Genomic DNA, 17,567 nt, shown 5'->3' on the forward strand with positions numbered 1-17,567 from the left:
TGGGAATAATACTTGTCTTTTTTTGCCTCAAAGGTATCAGGAAGACCAAGTGAAATAATTTATATGAAGAAGCATTGTAAATTATAAAGCAGTGTAAGCGGAAAGTATAGATATGTTTGTCGCAATTATACATTTCCAGAAAATAATTACTACAGAGTCATTTCACTTTTAATTCTCTACTCTTCACATCACTTTTTTGCTTACAGATAGTACTGGACTCTTTCTGAAGGTTTTACCCGTGGATCTTTATAGTAGCCCATCAAATGAAGCAACAAGAAAGCACTTCATTCCTTTTTCCCCCCTGCTTCATTTCTCTTTGATTCAATGTGATTAAACTGGAAATTCTTTCTTTTTCTATTCACTCTTTAATTGAAAAGGATACAAGTTAAAAGCAAAATTTTTGTACTTAGCCTTAGGATTCTTAGAGTAACTAGTACATGCTCTATATTCCTTGTCCATGGCAAAGGATTCTCCTTAAAAATCTGACTTTCTTAAAAATACAAAATATGAAGAGACTGTAAGTAGAGTTTTGGGGACCTTAGGTAGCAGGTATGTAGCTCTGTTAGATAAGTAGTTCCTTTTTTCTGGTTGAGAAACTGCTTTCTCAACCAGAAAAAAGGAACTACTTATCTAGGACTCCATTATTTGGTGAAGATTGACCTTCATTTAATGTTTGCTTTTGTCCATTTTCATCAGGTGAGAAGTGATAAACTTTAAAATCCAAGCTTAGAGGACATCAGCTTAAGTGATATTTTAGGTCAAACCTTCAGTCTAGTTTAGGTAATTTTCATCTCTTGCTCAAGCCAAGTACCTGGCTCTTCACAATGTATGCTTAATGAACTGGCCAGTTCGTTTTCTCCTTCTTTTTTTTTTTTTTTTTTTTTAAGTTTTTTTTTTTTTTTTTTTTTTTTTTTTTTATTTATTTGACAGAGAGAGAACACAAGTAGGCAGAGAGCAGGCAGAGAGAGAGGAAGGGAAGCAGGCTCCCCGCTGAGCAGAGAGCCCGATGCAGGGCTCGATCCCAGGACCCCGGGATCATGACCTGAGCCGAAGGCAGAGGCTTAAACCACTGAGCCACCCAGGCACCCCTCTCCTTCTTTTTTAAACACATACTCTGCTGTTTTTATTTTAAAAATTTCCACCTAATACCTTAGAGCTAAGACACAAGAAGTAACTTTGTTATTCTTTAAAATCTTCTTATGAATAAAATTATATACTGATATGTTGGGAGATGAAATTTATTCTTTGCCTGAATGTTTAATCATCTGTTTTAACTTGTTTGAATTTCTCATCACAATCATTTGTTCTCGGGGTGCCTCGCTGGCTTGGCTGGTAGATAGAGCACGTGACCCTTAATCTCTGGGTTGTGAGTTTGAGCCCCATTTTGGGTGTAGAGCTCACTTAAAAAAATACATAAGTAGGGTGCCTGGGTGGCTCAGTGGGTTAAGCCTCTGCCTTCGGCTCAGGTCATGATCTCAGGGTTCTGGGATCGAGCCCTGCGTTGGGCTCTCTGCTCAGCAGGGAGCCTGCTTCCCGCTCTCTCTCTCTCTGCCTACTTGTGATCTCTCTCTCTGTCAAATAAATAAATAAAATCTTTTAAAAATATATATAAATAAAGATTTATAAAACAAAAAAAGAATCATTTATCATTAAGAATAGTAGTAGTGACCTTTAAATTTTTCTCAGCAGATGATAGAATTTGTGTTGTTATTCCAGAATTTCCATTATTTATAAATACTGAGTAATCCAGGCTCATTTTTATCTCATATACTAACTTTTTCTCAATTTATTCCACAAACATCCTCATTGTATTCAGTTTTGTAGTTAGGATTTAAGGAAGGTGCTGACATAGTGATTGATTCTTTGATACATTTATAGAATTAATAATAGGATGTATCTGAGACCTTTTTTTTTTTAATACAGTATGACGAGTTAGTTCCTGCTTCTCTAACGACAAAATATGGAGGCTTTTACATCAACACTGGCACACTGCAGTTTCGCCAAGCTTCAGATACTGAAGAAGAAGATATTACAGACAACCAGAAGCACAAGCCACCCAAAGTAAGTTTATCCAGCATTGCAGTAGTAATGAGTGTTCGGTTAATAGGGTGTACTTTTTTATTTACTTGTGAATATAAGGAAAAATAAAATGCTAACCATTGTTTAATGAATCTGTAGTTATTTACATGCTTTAAGGTAAAATTATGTAGATAAGGGGAAATTGATACTTACATAATAGGAAAATTGTATTCTTTTAAAACTTCTCTCTCCATATGTGGTCTTATAATCTGCTGTTTGGGGGGTAAGAGTAAGTTTCTAGGATAAGTTAAGACTCGGTATAGAAATGATGAAAAGCAAAAACAAAAAAAATAAAAAAAGAAATGGTGAAAAGCTATTACCTTTTCTAAGATGTATTTTATAAAGCTAATTGTATGGAATGTATACATTGTTATAGGAAATGAAGAGTGTCCTTAGTTAAGTGTTTTTTTGTTTTTTTTTTAAAGATTTTATTTATTTATTTGACAGAGATCACAAGTAGGCAGAGAGGCAGGCAGAGAGAGAGGAGGAAGCAGGCTCCCTGCTGAGCAAAGAGCCCGATGTGGGTCTCGATCCCAGGACCCTGGGATCATGATCCGAGCCGAAGGCAGAGGCTTTAACCCACTTAGCCACCCAGGCGCCCCTAGTTAAGTGTTTCTTGAAGTGTGATCAAAGGACTTACTTGTACCAGAATGACCAGAATGTTTGTTAAAAACCACGCAGTGCTCATATACCCCAAGAATCTGCATTTATTACAAGCACTCCTAATGTACACTGAACTTTGAGAGAAAACTACCCTGGATGCTATATTGATACCATCAAAGAGTAAAGTATTGATACTCAGATAAGTGATACATTCTTCTATCATTTGAAGATTCCCAAAATAAAAGAAGATGACATTGAAATGAAGAAGCGGAAGCGGAAAGAGGAAGGGGAAAAGGAGAAGAAGCCAAGGAAAAAAGTACCCAAACAATTGGGGTATGTAAAATTAAACATCATAGGGTCATAGATGACCAGCTGCCCTTTTAGAAAGATATATTTAGCATTAATTCATTCAGCTTTGCTGGGTCTAATTTAATACTCTATTTATAAATGTCAGTGACTATTAACTTATATTTAATAATATTTATATGTATTTGGTATAATATTTATATGTATTTGGTATAATATTTATATGTATTTGGTATAATAATATTATATGTATTTGGTATACATGTAGTAAGTAGAAAGTTTTATCTTCTTAGGTTTTGGGGTTTTTTTTGCGAATGTATTCTTTACTAAATCTTACTAGTGTTCTTTAAGGGGAAACACACAGACAAGTACATTGAAGAAATCTTATTTTTATAAGAGATTTAAGAAGCCTTTAAGATATTTCCAGGTATTAAAAAAAAAAAAGATATTTCCAGGTATTATCTTCAGTGATGCTTCTTATCTTTATTCTTGGAGTCCAGGTAATATTCAGCTCCTATAGTTACCACAAATGCAGCAAATCCCCATTTGAATTCTTTTAATAATGCACCAACAAAGGAAACATTGTTTGCAAAAGCACGGGTGTATCTCCAAGCTTCATTGCGGCCCCATGGGTCAGTGCAGCCAGCTTCTCCTGGACAGTTTCTAATGGTTTTCCTTCTGTCTTCCATTGTTTATAATCTGGAAGTTCCAGTTTGCTATGGCCATGTTCCTGTCCATGTCTGTGGGCCATGTCTGACAGCAGTCGGACCTCTCATGACACTCAATATTCAATCTGTCATCTTCGATTTTAATTAATTAATATTTATTTATTGAGAAGTAGAAGGGTTTATCATTTTAGAGACTCACGTTGCTTTAGATCAGATTTACACATTCATTTATTAAGTATTTTACTCATTATAACTTTTTACTAAAAAGAATCAGTTTGAAAAGATGGTATAAGCCTTAAACAGTTGTTTTGAACTTTCTGTGCTAAAACTAAGCTGATTAGATGCCTGGGAATTGAGGATTGGCAGTCGTCTTTGTGTGAACAATTTATAGTTGTTTTACTATTTAAAAAGGCATTTGTTTAGTTCTTCATGCTTATAATTTGAGGTAATGACATTATCTCTAAACATCAAGTAGACTTTCTTAAAAAGACTTAAGTCATAAGAATAAAATGTTTATACTATGCATTCATAAAATTACCATTTGCTCTTGCTTCTCTCTGACTTTTTTTGGAGAACTAAAGGACAGAAACTAAGAGAGGCTGGATTTCCTTCCCCTCTTTGCCAGGGGAGGTGCATCTGCATTTTGGCCTATCAGTATTCAAAAGATTGATGTAGGGAGGTATTTATCCTCCTGTAAACATGAGATTTTAGTGACCTTGGAGTCATTAAGTAATTAAGGAAAAACATATAGATTACTAGTGAATATATTAAAAGGTCATTATTTACAAGTAAACTTCTTTGGGAACAAAAATCTATAATGCCTTTTATTGAATTTGTCTTTTTCTCAAATTCATAACTTATTCATGCAGCAAGTCTTTATTAAGTACCTGTTGTATACCAGGTATTGTTGTATTTGGAGTTATATGTATTTGGAGTATGTAACAGTTAATGAAATGTGGGCTTGCCTTGAAAGTACAAATCATCTTTTTGATTCTGTAGTGCATATAGAAGCATATAAGCCATAGAATGTAGGAAAGATTTCTAGAGAGAGTGGTAACTAAACTGAAACCACCTTTTTCCCCATGGTTTCTGTAGGGAGAACATTGTCACAGAAAATTACACGTATATGATTGCCTCACATGGCTGTTCCCAGAATGGAAAGTGAAAGTGATCAGAACTGTAGCAGCAGATAGAATAGGGTCTAGAAAGATTTTGCATTTCTTTGGCAGCTTGTAGCACAAACCACCTGGAGTATCAGTTTGAAGTTGTACTTGTGTGAGCTTCTCTGGTTGTAAGGCAACTCTGTTTTCAGCGAAAGTGCATTTCTTTACTTGGTTTATTTCTTAGGCAACCACTTTATAGAAGTGCTTAAGGATGTGAACATTCCAAAAACAGTAGTAAGTTTAACTTCATATTCTCTAATAAACATGAGCTACATTCTGTTTTGTTTCTGTTAACTTTAGTCCATTCATTTTCTTCACTCTGATGACCATTTACCTGTCGACCTTTCCTCAGCACAGTCCATCCAGATGATGAGAAAGATGCTGTGATAAAAGGATAATTTAATAAGAAATTTGCTCTCCCACATATCAAATGATTGTTTTGATGATCTCTGCCTGCTTATTTACATGGGGCTTTCAACTTTAAAATTATACATAGCCTAATGGATGACCTTTTTCTTCACAGAGTTGTGGCTCTAAATTCCCACAAGTCTGAAAAAAAGAAGAAACGTTATAAAGATTCTCTTTCTCTAGCTGCCATGATACGAAAATTTCAGAAAGAGAAGGATGCATTAAAGAAGGAGCCTAACCCCAAAGTCCCAGTGAACTTAACAACCTCCTCTCTGAATAAACCCCCCTCCACTGCTGTAGCATTGGGAAATGACGTCTCGGACTTAAATCTGAACAGTGCTGATCCGGACCTCCCTATTTTTGTTGGCACAAACGAACATGAACTGTTTCAGGAAGCTGAAAATGCCCTAGAGATGCTAGATGATTTCGACTTTGACAGATTACTGGATGCTGCTTCTGATGGTAGCCCCCTCTCCGAGTCAGGGGGAGAGAATGGAAACACCACCCAGCCAACCTATGCCTCTCAGGTTATGCCCAAGGTGGTGCCTACACTCCCAGAGGGTCTACCTGCCCTTCTTGAAAAACGCATTGACGACCTCCGTGTAGTAAGTGTAATAATTCCCTTGTTTCTTATTTGCCACATAAACTTAACAATAAATGCTTTCTATAAGACAAAAGTAATAACTCACAATCCCAGCACCCATATAAACAACTTACGATTTTCTGTATTTCCTTTTAGGCATTGGCTGTATGCATAGGCCTTAGATTTGAAGTAGGAATAGTTACAGCAACATATATGGGTGATTGTTTTATTATTTTATTTCATCTTATAAATTTTTTAAAAGATTTATTTTAGAAAGAGTGAGAGGATGCTTGCAGAAGTGAGTGTGAGGGGGAAGGAGCAAAGGAAGAGGGAGAGAATCCTCAAACAGATTCCCCACTGACCACAGAGCCTAAAGTGGATCTTGATCCCAGTACCCTGGGATCATGACCTGAGCTGAAATCAAGAGTCGGACACTTAAAGGACTGAGCCACCCAGGTGCCCCTTATCTTATAAATATTTTTCAGCATAGCTTTCATAAATTACAATTTTTATTGTTAAAAAAAAAGTCACATAAAGACAATAGAGGGAAGGGAGGAGCAATAGGAACATCACAAAAGCATACCTGAACTTGGTCCAAGCTATCAACATCTAGTTATTTTTTAATTGATTTTTCCAGCTAATCACATTTAATAAGCATGCATTGTGTTCCCATTAGGCCAAACTTGAGAGCTGAACTTTAGCATGTCACACTAGATACCTCTCTAGATTGACTTGGGTTCATAATCTTTGTTTAACTAGCTGCAGATCCAGATAAGTATCATCACACTTCATTTAATCTCAGGGAGATAGTATTTTGACTTAAAATAACATGCCAGTGGGCACCCTAGGTGGCTCAGGTTCAGCTCAGGTTCCTGGGATCAGTCCCCACAGCAGGCTTCCTGCTTAGCAGGGAGTCTGCTTCTCCCTTTCCCTCTGTCCCTACCCCTGCTTATGCTCGCTTGCTTGCTCTCAAATAAATAAAATATTAAAAATAATAATAACATGCCAAACCTAGCTTAAAAGACCCTTCTTGATTACTTTAGCATCTTTTTTTGAACCCATGCCATATTTTAGTCCTCATTTTTTTCTTGACTACAAAAGTAAATTGCACAGTATTAAATGTATTTTCATACATAGGGAAAGATCCCCCATAATCTGACATTCCCCACTCCCAGCGGAAATAACCACTATTAAATAATATATTTTTCTGGATTTTAATCCATTCATTTGCAAATGTTATAGTATTATAAAAAATAATTAATGGGATGGTAATGTATGGACTATACAGCTTGCTTCTTTCTCATGGGATTGTAGTAACCCAACTTAAGTCACATTTTAAAATTTACTAATCATCTTTATATTGTATTTATTTTTCATAACTTTTCCTGAAATTTAAATACCTGATTATGAGAATATTAGATTTATCTAATTTTTCTAGTAACTGGCCTACAGATTTTATTTAGTAATTCTATTATTTTTTTCCAAATTTTTTATTCTTTAGCATTTCTTCTGAAGTTGTGACTTAATTTTGGCTCACCCGTATTTTTACTTATTTTAATGTATTTCATGTTGGGTCCATGGTCAAAGGAGCGAGACTGATACAAAGCGAAGGTCAAGAAAAGCTTTTTTTCGCGCCAAGCATCAAGAAACAAACTGACCGGCCAGGGCCGTCTCTTACAAAGAGGCTACCTCTCTCTTCTTTGCAGACTAGCTTTTAAGGGCAAAGGCCATGTGGTTGGGCCTGGCCACGCACAGGTGACCAGTGAGATTGTAACACAGAGAAAGCTGCACAGTCCTGCTAGGTCACACATAAGTGACCAATTGAATTACAGTTTACCCTATAGTAGATATTTGAACTAGCCTATGACCTTGGTCAGAGTTGGTGCCCAAAGGGCGGGGCCCACACTCCTTTGTAGCTAGGGAGACAGTATGCACCCCACCGACTGCATACCTCCACCTGACCTGACCCACGCTTGTATTTGGGCTTTGTTACCAGGGACTGGTTTCCGGAACTTGTTTTTAAATAAGTTCCCTGAAGGGGGTGGGGGCAGGGTCAGGACGGAGCTGCTCTGGCTAAATAGGCCCTTGCATTTCATTAGTATGGAATTTAGAGAAGTGTGTTAAAATATCTCATGGCCAGTATTTCTTAGGTTATAAATTGTGTTTACCATCATTTTTGCTTCATTTCCATGCTGTGTTGTTTGACCCATAAAATTCTTGATGGCTAGATCTTCTTTGTGGTGATTATCATTTGAAGGTGACTTTTTGTGCTGTTACTGCTTTTTACCTTGAATTTAGTTTTGTCTGACTTATTGTAGATTGTTTTCTTTTTATTTCTACATGGTAGTTTTTCTCATCATTTACCGTCAACCTCTTTGATTTTATTTTAGCTCTTTTTCTTATAGACAGTGTTTAATTTCTTTATTGGCCTCATCTGAGTCCTTTCTCTTTTAACAAATTATTTTATTTTTTACAGTTGTTATAATTATATAATTGATCTTTGTCATTTTCTTTTTTATCTTGTTACTCATCTCTTTTGTTTTCATTGTTTTGCTATTTTCTGTGCTTATTTTTTGAAAAGTATACAGTCTGTAGATTCAGTATTAAGCAGGTTTTTATTTAATCTTCTCAGCTACTCTGCATAGGAAATATAAGTATTATTTCCTTTTTGTGGTTAAGAAACTTGAGGTAGGTTAAATAGCTTGATCACGTCTATGCAACTAGTAAGTAAGTTATGGAGCCAGATTTTCGCCACAAGGGTTCACCTATCTCCAAAGTATATGCTTCTTACTTTCCCATGTTGCCTATCTCTAAAACCTTTAGTATCTTATAGGTTTTAAAAAGTGTTAGTGATGTGATCCACATTTTGCAAGATATTATTAATAATAATAGCTCTTGGGGTGCCTGGGTGGCTCAGATGATTCAACCTCTACCTTCAGCTCAGGTTATGATTTCCAGGTCCTGGGATCAAGTCCCATATCAGGCTTCCAACTCATTGGGGAGCCTGCAACTCCCTCTCCCTCTTTCTTTGCCTTTCCCCCTGCTTGTGCTCTCTCTGTCTCTCTCTCAAATGAACAAATACAGTCTTTAAAAAAAAAAATAGCTCTTGTTTATTTAGCAGAAACCTGTACTCTGTATTGAATGCAGTGTTTCTGTGTCTCACATAGCATTTACCATTCGGGGGACAGTACCCTGATTGGGTTTAGTGTGCTTTACCTACTGTGTAGTCTGATCCTCCAACAGTCACGTGAAGTAGGTAGTAATCTTCCATTTAATAGATGAGGAAACTAAGATTCAAAAGGTGAAGGGATTTGCCCAAGGCCAGATAATTTTTAAATGGCTGAGCCGTGATTTAAGGTCAGCATTTAAAGGCAGGACTGTGGAGTTCCATTGTAGGCACTCTGTCTGCTATGTTATATGCCATTCATTTTTACTTACTAAGCAAAATTGATTAGTAATGAGTGTGTTATAGTCTTGTAAAAGCTTTGTCATATCTTATATACCAGAACGTATTTCTCTTTCTCTCTCTCTTAATAGCCCTGCCAGGGTTAATACAGGTGCTCCCTGACTCCTTGGTAGGAAATCATCAGTAAGAAGTTTGATTTCACTTACTGGTATCTATGACTTCTCTTTATGTTTTATTTGAAATACGAGAATGGTATTTTTTTCTTTAGGAGCTGAGAAGTCATCCTTAGCTTAAATGCTTATGTTTGTGTGAGAAGGAATTGCTTCTTGTGGCTCTTTTCTTACTTTGTAATATTCTTCCACTCTTCAACCTCTTGACTTTTTATTATTTTTCTTGAAGTTTAGTTTCCCTGTGCCTTTCATATATTTCCACCCCCTACACATACCCAGTTTTCATGCTAAGAAGTACTGAAGCACATCTTGGAAATTTTCTTCTACTTATTGCATGTAAAGTCAAGTAACTTGGTGTGATGGCTGAGTCAGCATATGGCTTGCTCAGATTATTAGATCAGGCTTCTTGGTGTTTTATACCTCATGGACCTCAACTACATTGTTTGTGATTTTCCCAGTGTATTTTCCTTCTGGTAGGGTTTGCTGATAACTTGGTTTCTGGTCACCTGGTTGAGGTGACAAACATAACGATGAAATTAATCTCATTGTACTAATTTTTGCTTATCCCTTGATAACTACCTTGCCTACGTTTTTTGGTTATAAGTAATTAGGTGGAACCTAAACAGGCTGCAGGAAGCCAGGTGTCTTTGTACGGGGTGACGGTGTTGTGCAATCGAAGTCAGAAAGCTTGTGTCTGAGTCCCGGATCCACCACTTACTAGTAGTGTGATTTGAGGGCATGTCATGTAACCTCTGACAGATTTAGCTTCCTTGTTTGTAAGTGGGGGCAGTCATGCCAATGTCATTGGCTGTTATGAGGTTTAAACATGGTAATGAATATAACATGTAGAATATCAGGTAGATACTTTGTAGACACTCAATAGAGCTTGTTGTTATCCTGGAGATCACAGCAATAATTAATAAACCTGTGGATGGTCAAGTACACAAGATCCCCAAAGCACTAAGAAGTCTTGTATGTATAATTTGTTAATTTAGTTGGGATTAAGAAAAATTAAATACAGAGGTAATAGGAAACATTGGCATATATGCTAAATTTGTTACACTCTAATTTCCTACTCATGCCATGTACTAAGTTGGGTATGGAGGATACAAAGTGAAGTAAATCACAGTAGCCCCACCCTCAAGAAGCTTATCCTTTAGTAAATAAATATGGAAACAATGTTTTTATTGAAAGTGATTGGCAGGGTGCCTGGGTGGCTCAGTTCCTTAAAGGTCTGCCTTTGGCTCAGGTCATGATCTCAGGGTGTTGGGATCGAGCCCCACAGGGGTCTCTGGCTTTCCCTCTGCCTGCCACTCCCCTTGCTTGTATGTGCACACTCTCTCTGTCAAATAAATAAGTAAAATCTTAAAAAAAAAAAAAAAGCAATATTGACAATCTTATGTTTCTCTAGGCTGCCAAACTTTTTGATGAAGAAGGAAGGAAAAAATTCTTTACGCAGGATATGAATAATATTCTTCTGGAGTAAGTAATTCTCTTCTTTAATTAAAAAGCCTAAAAGTTATTTATACTTTAAGAATGCATTTAAACATACAGTTGGTTACAGCTTTACAGGTTGAATATTACTTTAGATTTAAATGTTTTTTTGTCACTTTGTATGAAAATGTCTTTCTGGAACAGCTCTGAGTATTCTTATTAAATTTGGTATAATTTTCCTTCTGTTTTCATTCGGTCTTGAGAAGAATAATTCCATTGGCATCTAGCAAAATTAATTCATACAAACATTTTTATAGCCAAATGGGAAGAAAGTATGGTTTAATGAAGAAATTTCTGGTTGTGAGGTAGGAGAGAGGCAGTGTGGAGAAAACAAAAGAGAGAATGGAAAGGGGAGGCTGAAGGCTGAAATAGGATACAGATTGTATTTAAATTAGTGACAGTTTTTCCTCTTACCTGGTGTTTGATGCTAAGGAAGTTGCAGGTTCTAATATTGTGGTCCCCTAAGCTGTCCTTGTAAACCTATTGGCTTTTAAATTTTGAACATTGGTTTTAGAAGTGGAGTGCAAGCAGAACTGGGTAAAAAAGGCAATCCTGGAGAAAGCAACAGATTTTACTCCTCTCACATGAAAATAATGTGTGCCTGCTCTTGGTGGTTCGATAGTATTATATACGAAGAAACAAGCAGCGTTTCCAATACTGTGTGTTGAGTCCTGTCTTTTAAGTATATGTTGGAGGTAGTTTCTCATAAGACACAAAGAATGATGAATTGGTTTGCTTTGATAACTATTTTCTTTTTTGTTTGTTTTTTCCCTCTCCCCTTTGATTATTGTTTGAATTGAGTGCAATCTCTCTTTCTCGAGTACTTAAAAAATCTTTTTGGTCCCCTGCAGACCCATGAAACGTATAACCTAGTATGCTACTGGTTTGGTGACAGAGGAATTTCTTATTCCTATTCTTTATTTTAGCCAGAGATTTTCAGATTGATTCTGTCTGCCTGGAAGCAAGGCAAATGCTTCCTGCCTGCGCCAGCTCCTTTTACACCCCAGATTCAGTAAACAGTATAACCATTACTCACCAGAGCTGTCCCAGATTTCCTAATCAGGAATCTGACTGGCTGCTTTTTCTTTCTACTGGGAGAGCCCTAAGTTTACTGGATCAGGTCCTTTTCCTATGATTAAGACAGTGCTTTTTTATTTTACTCTTTTGTAAGAGGGACTGACTTTTCTCCCCTGAGGGAAAGGAAGGATCATCCTTGGGACATAACATCTCAGATAAGCAGAATATCAGCATTCCACTAACAGGCTTCTTTCTTTCTTTTTTTCCTTCTTCTTCTTCTTCTTTTTTTTTTTTTAAGTAATCTCCACACCCAGCAAGAGTGTTGAACTCATGACCCTCAAATCAAGAGTCACCTGCTCTACTGACTGAGCTGGCCAGTTGCCCCTCCTGCACTCTAAAAACTGTTTTTATTTTAAAATTTACTTTATTTATTTTAAAGTAGGCTCCATGCCCAGTGTGAGGCTTGGACTCATGACCCTGAGATCAAGAGTTGGATGTTCTTCCACCTGAGCCAACCAGGCATCCCCCTGCCCCCAACAGACTTCCCTTAATCTTCCCTATGTCTATCTTAAATCCTCGAGTTTTGTTAGAGCCTGTCTATTTTTCATTTCACAGAGTGTGCCTCCAGTATTATAAAGCTGTAGTGTTCAGAGTTTAATGTTTTCCATTTTAATCACTTATTTATGCCCTTAGCCTCCGTTTCCACTTTCCTAAACAAATATCCCTTGTTTCTCTAGACTGAGAGCACACGGTACATGATTATTTTGGGGAGTAAATTCTTATGAAATTATCCAGGTGTATTGGCTCTGCCTCACACTGCTTCATTATGCTGGGCAGAAAGGGGTGAATTTGTTGGAATAGGAGCACTTTCTTTTTTTGCTTAATTGATTTTGACTTGGATCAGCAAATATACAACTTGCCAGCTTAATCTCTTTCCCTGTTTCCTCCTTTATCTCAAGCATACATTGCTAATAAAATCTTGGTACTCTTTGCCTGTGATCCCAATCCAACCTGAGTTGTGTTTAACATATACTCTAAAGTTGTTTAGGGTCAGGAGGAATTCACATCCCTCTTGTGTATTATCAATCAACAGGCTTTTGAATTCTTGCTATAAAATAAGAACTATTTTGGATTTTGTATTTAGGTTACTGCTCCCTAAGTCCTCAGTTACTGGTTTTCAGTGGTTCTGTTATGTATAGTACAGTGTTGGTAAACTACATGGAACACTAGAGGAATAATTCAGGAAATTAAGTAGGTTCCAGAATTCACTTGGAGTTAGTCGGCTTTTCTTTTGCTAGTATTTTTAAACTGATTGAATGAGATATATATTCTGGGTTTCTTTTTAAGACTTTGTATATTTATTTGAGAGACAAGGCATGACTGGGGTTGGGAGGACAGAGGAAGAGAGAGAAGCAGACTCCCCACTGAGCAGGGAGCCTGACGTGGGGCTGTAGCCCAGGATCCCGAGATCATGACCTGAGCAGAAAGCAGACAATCAACTGAGTCACCCAGGAGCCCCTATATTCTGTTTTTTAAAAAGAGGGAGAAGGGGGCCTGGTTGGCTCAGTTGGTAGAGCATGTGACTTTTGATCTCAGTGTCATGAGTTCAGGCCCCACCTTGGGTGTAGAGCTTACTTAAAAATATAATAATAAAAAGAGGGTTGATAGGTAAAAAATAAAATTAAATTAAATTTAAAAAAAGGTTGATAGGCTAGGAAGATAGTCATATATCAACTATGGGGAAATGACTGTTTCTAGAATTCTGTGTGAAAATACAGATAAGACTAAGTATTCCTGAGCCAGAAGAATCTTGTTTATAAAGTTGACCATTGCTTGAGCTAAGGATTCCTGTGCTGCATTTCTTGGAGGCTTCTTCAGAGGCAAGTGAGAGCCTTGTAAAGACAGATACACAAATGGGTTTCACATACCTGTTTGTGGGTTACTCATAAAACCCAGTGGTTTGTCCTCTAATGCATTGTCAGCAGATGATCCCAGTATATTTTTATCTGTTTAGAACGTGTAGCGATCATGTGTTCATAATTTATTATCAGAGGTTTGAGACCCATCGTCATAACTTCCATGCATGGATATCTGCTTTGGGGATAGACTTCACTTAAAGAAGTGAAAGAACCTGGTAGATAGAAGGAGACAGGCTCAGGGAAAGTTTGTTGCTTTAGGGGAACCTTCATTTTTTTTGAAATGTGAAAATTACTGAAATTCAAACTTTTCATTACCATGTGTTTTAGGTACTTCTTAGACCTTAGAAGATTGGAATTCTTAGTGAGAAAAAAAAAATTAAATGTCTGAGGGATGTGTGCTAAAAATATACTGCTCTCAGGAATTTGTATATAGTTGTGATAGACCAATTTGTTGGTAACCTTCAGAGATAATATGTTTCTCTAATTTTTACCTGGTATTGGCATAGGAGCAGGGAGTCAGCTCTTTGTGTTTTTGTTTCCCCTCTCTTTGGAAACCACTGATTTTTATAAGTGTGTATTGAGTCACTCTGTTCTTACTTAGAATCTCTTATTACTTGGAGTTCCTATTTTATTTTCAGCCTTAATTAATCTTTAATAATGGGGCAAGCCTAGAAAGCCTCCTACCAGACTCTAGACTTTTAGTAAAGATCCCCCCTTAATGTTATTTAAACCAAATGTTTATACACAGAATTCATGACCATAGTGATTGTTTCCCATATGATCCTCTGCATTTGACCTTTTGGTTCTTATAGATTCTAAACATGTTTCCATTCATCTATGTGTTTGACTTCTCTAATACCAAGAATTTTTATTGCCAGTGCTAAGAGCATAGTTCTCCACATTTTGTTGTTTCTGAAATTGCAGTGTATCTTGTAAGTGATGGATATACTTGATATGGGAGGGCTTCTTTCCTTCCCCAGATGCTGTTAATTGACTCTTTGGATTCATCTTACATTTGTGAAAATTATTTATCAAAATATCTGCACCTTCTCCTATAATAGAATGTGATGATTTGGACATAGTTTTTGCCAAGAGCCCCAGTTTGGTCTTGGCCTTCAAATTAAAATGTGTTCCTACCTTCCTGCAATAGCAGCTGCCGGATAGATACAGTGTCTTTCATCTTAGTAGAAACCTCAATTATTGATTAGTAGACTTGTCCTGCTGAGAATATGGTGGCTGTTAAAACTCTTCTCCTTTTCTTATTTTTCATTTTTTAATAACTATTACATTAAATACCCATTTAACTATTTTTGGTCTAAAAAACGAATTTACAAATGGAAACAGGAAATGAAGAATTGGAATAAATTGAACAAACTACTAAATATCTAGCTTATGCAGTGCAGGCATAATGGAGGAGACAAAGATAGATGAAAAACAGTCTGTATGTGTATCCTGAAGGGCTTCACCTCTCCCGAATCTGAATTTTTTTTAAACACCTGTAAGGAAAAAATACTCTAAATTCATCAAAACTATGTAACTCTCTAGCGTAGCAATTGCAGTGGGGGAGAGAGCATATGAATATCTATCTGAAGGAATGAGCTTTTGGTTAATTGAGTTCCTGTGCTTTATCCCAAAATGTGGACTTTACCCCTGTTCATCAAAAAATTATTCACCAGTTTATTGTTGTATAAATTCTTTCTATATTTTCTCCTTGAAAAATACTGTGTAGGAAATCATGGAAGATAAAACAAGGGAAGAGTTACCGCCTTTGTCTCCTTACTTGTGTCAGTGCCTGAAGGAAATCTGTACTATTTATTTGTCATTGTTTTTGTTCAGCATCGAGTTACAGCTACAGGAACTAGGCCCTGTCATCCGTAGTGGTGTCTACTCCCATCTTGAAGCTTTTGTGCCATGCAATAAAGAAACACTGGTAAAACGTCTCAAGAAGTTACATCTCAACGTCCAGGTAAGACGAGGAATAATAATATCCATATCTGAGGTTTTATAACCTATAAAGAGACTGGTTTCTTTTGGCGGCTTTTGTGTATTAGGTGCTTTATAGTCTTATTGTACATATGGAATAACTATAGGAGTTGTCAAAGGCATATTGGATCTCTTGAAGAAACTTACTTTTTAACAGTTGATAAGTCTAGATGACAATGTTTTCTAAGGCATAGATTCTTGGACTGGTAAAATAACTTCAGTTCCACAGTGGATACGGTTTTGCCCTCAAGAAATATGTGACAGATTTAGAACTCCGTTTTTTCATTACTAAGCTGGATCTATGCAGATATGTTCACACCTACTTTACACAAACCAATGGAATGAATCCCAGGGTAAACTTAGAGATTTTTTGGTGTAATCCTCCATGTTTTGCTAGATTGTTCTCCCCTACAACCCCACTAGGTAATTGTCTAAGTTTGAATGCTTCCAGTGGTCAGAAAAATATTTCATTGTAATATTAGAAAATTCTTCCATGCACTGAGACAAATCCAGGTGCTTTCCACCCCATTGGTCCTAATTCTACCTTTGAGTCTATTCATAAATCTAATTGTCACCTTCACAGCTTTCATGTTTTTGAAAGCTTGTATTATATCCCCTTCTTCACCTCATGTAAAATGGTTTTTAGTATCTTCATTGCCCTGATTACTCTTCCCTTAATGATTTATTTGATTATATATTTTAAAAATATTTATAACTTGCAAGTAAAGGAAAAGAACTTAAATGTAATTTAAGACCAAAAATGACATTTTTTTCTATTAATAAAGGTATTTCATGGAATTAAAAATACAGCCAGTAAGGGATGGGAACTAATAATTTAGATTAACTCTTATTTCTCTCTACCCATCTACCCATGTCTCATTTTTATCCTTGTAAGTCATCTGAAAATAAGATTACCTTTTTTTTTTTTTTTAAGATTTTATTTACTTATCTGACAGAGAGAGAGCACAAATAGGCAGAACAGCAGGCAGAGGGAGAGGGAGAAGCAGCCTCCCTGGGCTTGATCCCAGGACCCATGGGATCATGATCTGAGCTGAAGGCAGAAACTTAACTGACAGAGCCACCCAGGTACCCCTGAAAATAAGATTACTTTATTCTCAAGGTTTTATATTACGGAAAAGCCACACACACAGACTGACTTGACTTAGCCCTCTCATCCCAATCCAAGTTCTTGGGTCAGAGAATCTGATTATATTATCTTTTCTGGCCAGAGGTTGGGAGTCACGTAGCACAACGTGGCTGTCTAAGGCCCCCCATGGCTCTAATGGGGGAATGAATGTGGTGCCCTGGACCACTTGTAATGTGATCTGAGAGACATAGAACTGTTTATTATAAGTATTATACAACTGTTAATAAAACAGCCTGACTCTTGGTTTTGGCTCATTTCATGATCTCAGTGTTTTGAGATTAAGCCTTTCATCAGGCTCTGAGCTGGGAATGGAACCTGGTCAGGATTCTCTCTCCCTTTCCCTCTGCCCCTCCCCAACTCCCCACATGCATTCGTGTGTGTGCTCTCTCTTAAAAAAAAAAAAAAAAAAATCTTTTGAATTGGGAAATCTTTCTCAGTTTAAAGCAGAGAAATAAATGAAATTTACTTGAGATCACAGATTTTGTGTCTGTGCCTGGCTCCTTCAGACACTGGCAGTTGGAGCTAACTGCCATACATTCACAGGACAGAAGTGGGTACCAGTAAAAAAAGATCTAGAGGCAGGAGAACAACTTTTTATACATTATAAGATGTTTTCTATAC

The 17,567-nt window shown here is 36.8% G+C and overlaps 1 protein-coding gene and 1 pseudogene across 4 annotated transcripts in view; one reads left to right on the forward strand and one right to left on the reverse strand.

Moving 5' to 3' along the window:
- The window catches only part of UBN2 (ubinuclein 2), a 96,105-nt gene that overhangs the window by 35,635 nt on the left and 42,903 nt on the right, over positions 1 to 17,567 (forward strand). For all 4 annotated transcript variants that reach the window (XM_047694328.1, XM_047694325.1, XM_047694327.1 and 1 more), the window contains exons 4-8: positions 1,924 to 2,061; positions 2,912 to 3,015; positions 5,343 to 5,832; positions 10,798 to 10,868; positions 15,653 to 15,782. In XM_047694328.1, coding sequence (XP_047550284.1) covers positions 1,924 to 2,061; positions 2,912 to 3,015; positions 5,343 to 5,832; positions 10,798 to 10,868; positions 15,653 to 15,782 — 933 coding nt within the window. The remainder of the gene's footprint in view (positions 1 to 1,923; positions 2,062 to 2,911; positions 3,016 to 5,342; positions 5,833 to 10,797; positions 10,869 to 15,652; positions 15,783 to 17,567) is intronic.
- On the reverse strand, positions 3,453 to 3,777 carry LOC125080466 (NADH dehydrogenase [ubiquinone] 1 beta subcomplex subunit 3-like; annotated as a pseudogene).

The sequence above is a fragment of the Lutra lutra genome, chromosome 11 (assembly GCF_902655055.1).
Source record: "Lutra lutra chromosome 11, mLutLut1.2, whole genome shotgun sequence".
Taxonomy (NCBI): domain Eukaryota; kingdom Metazoa; phylum Chordata; class Mammalia; order Carnivora; family Mustelidae; genus Lutra; species Lutra lutra.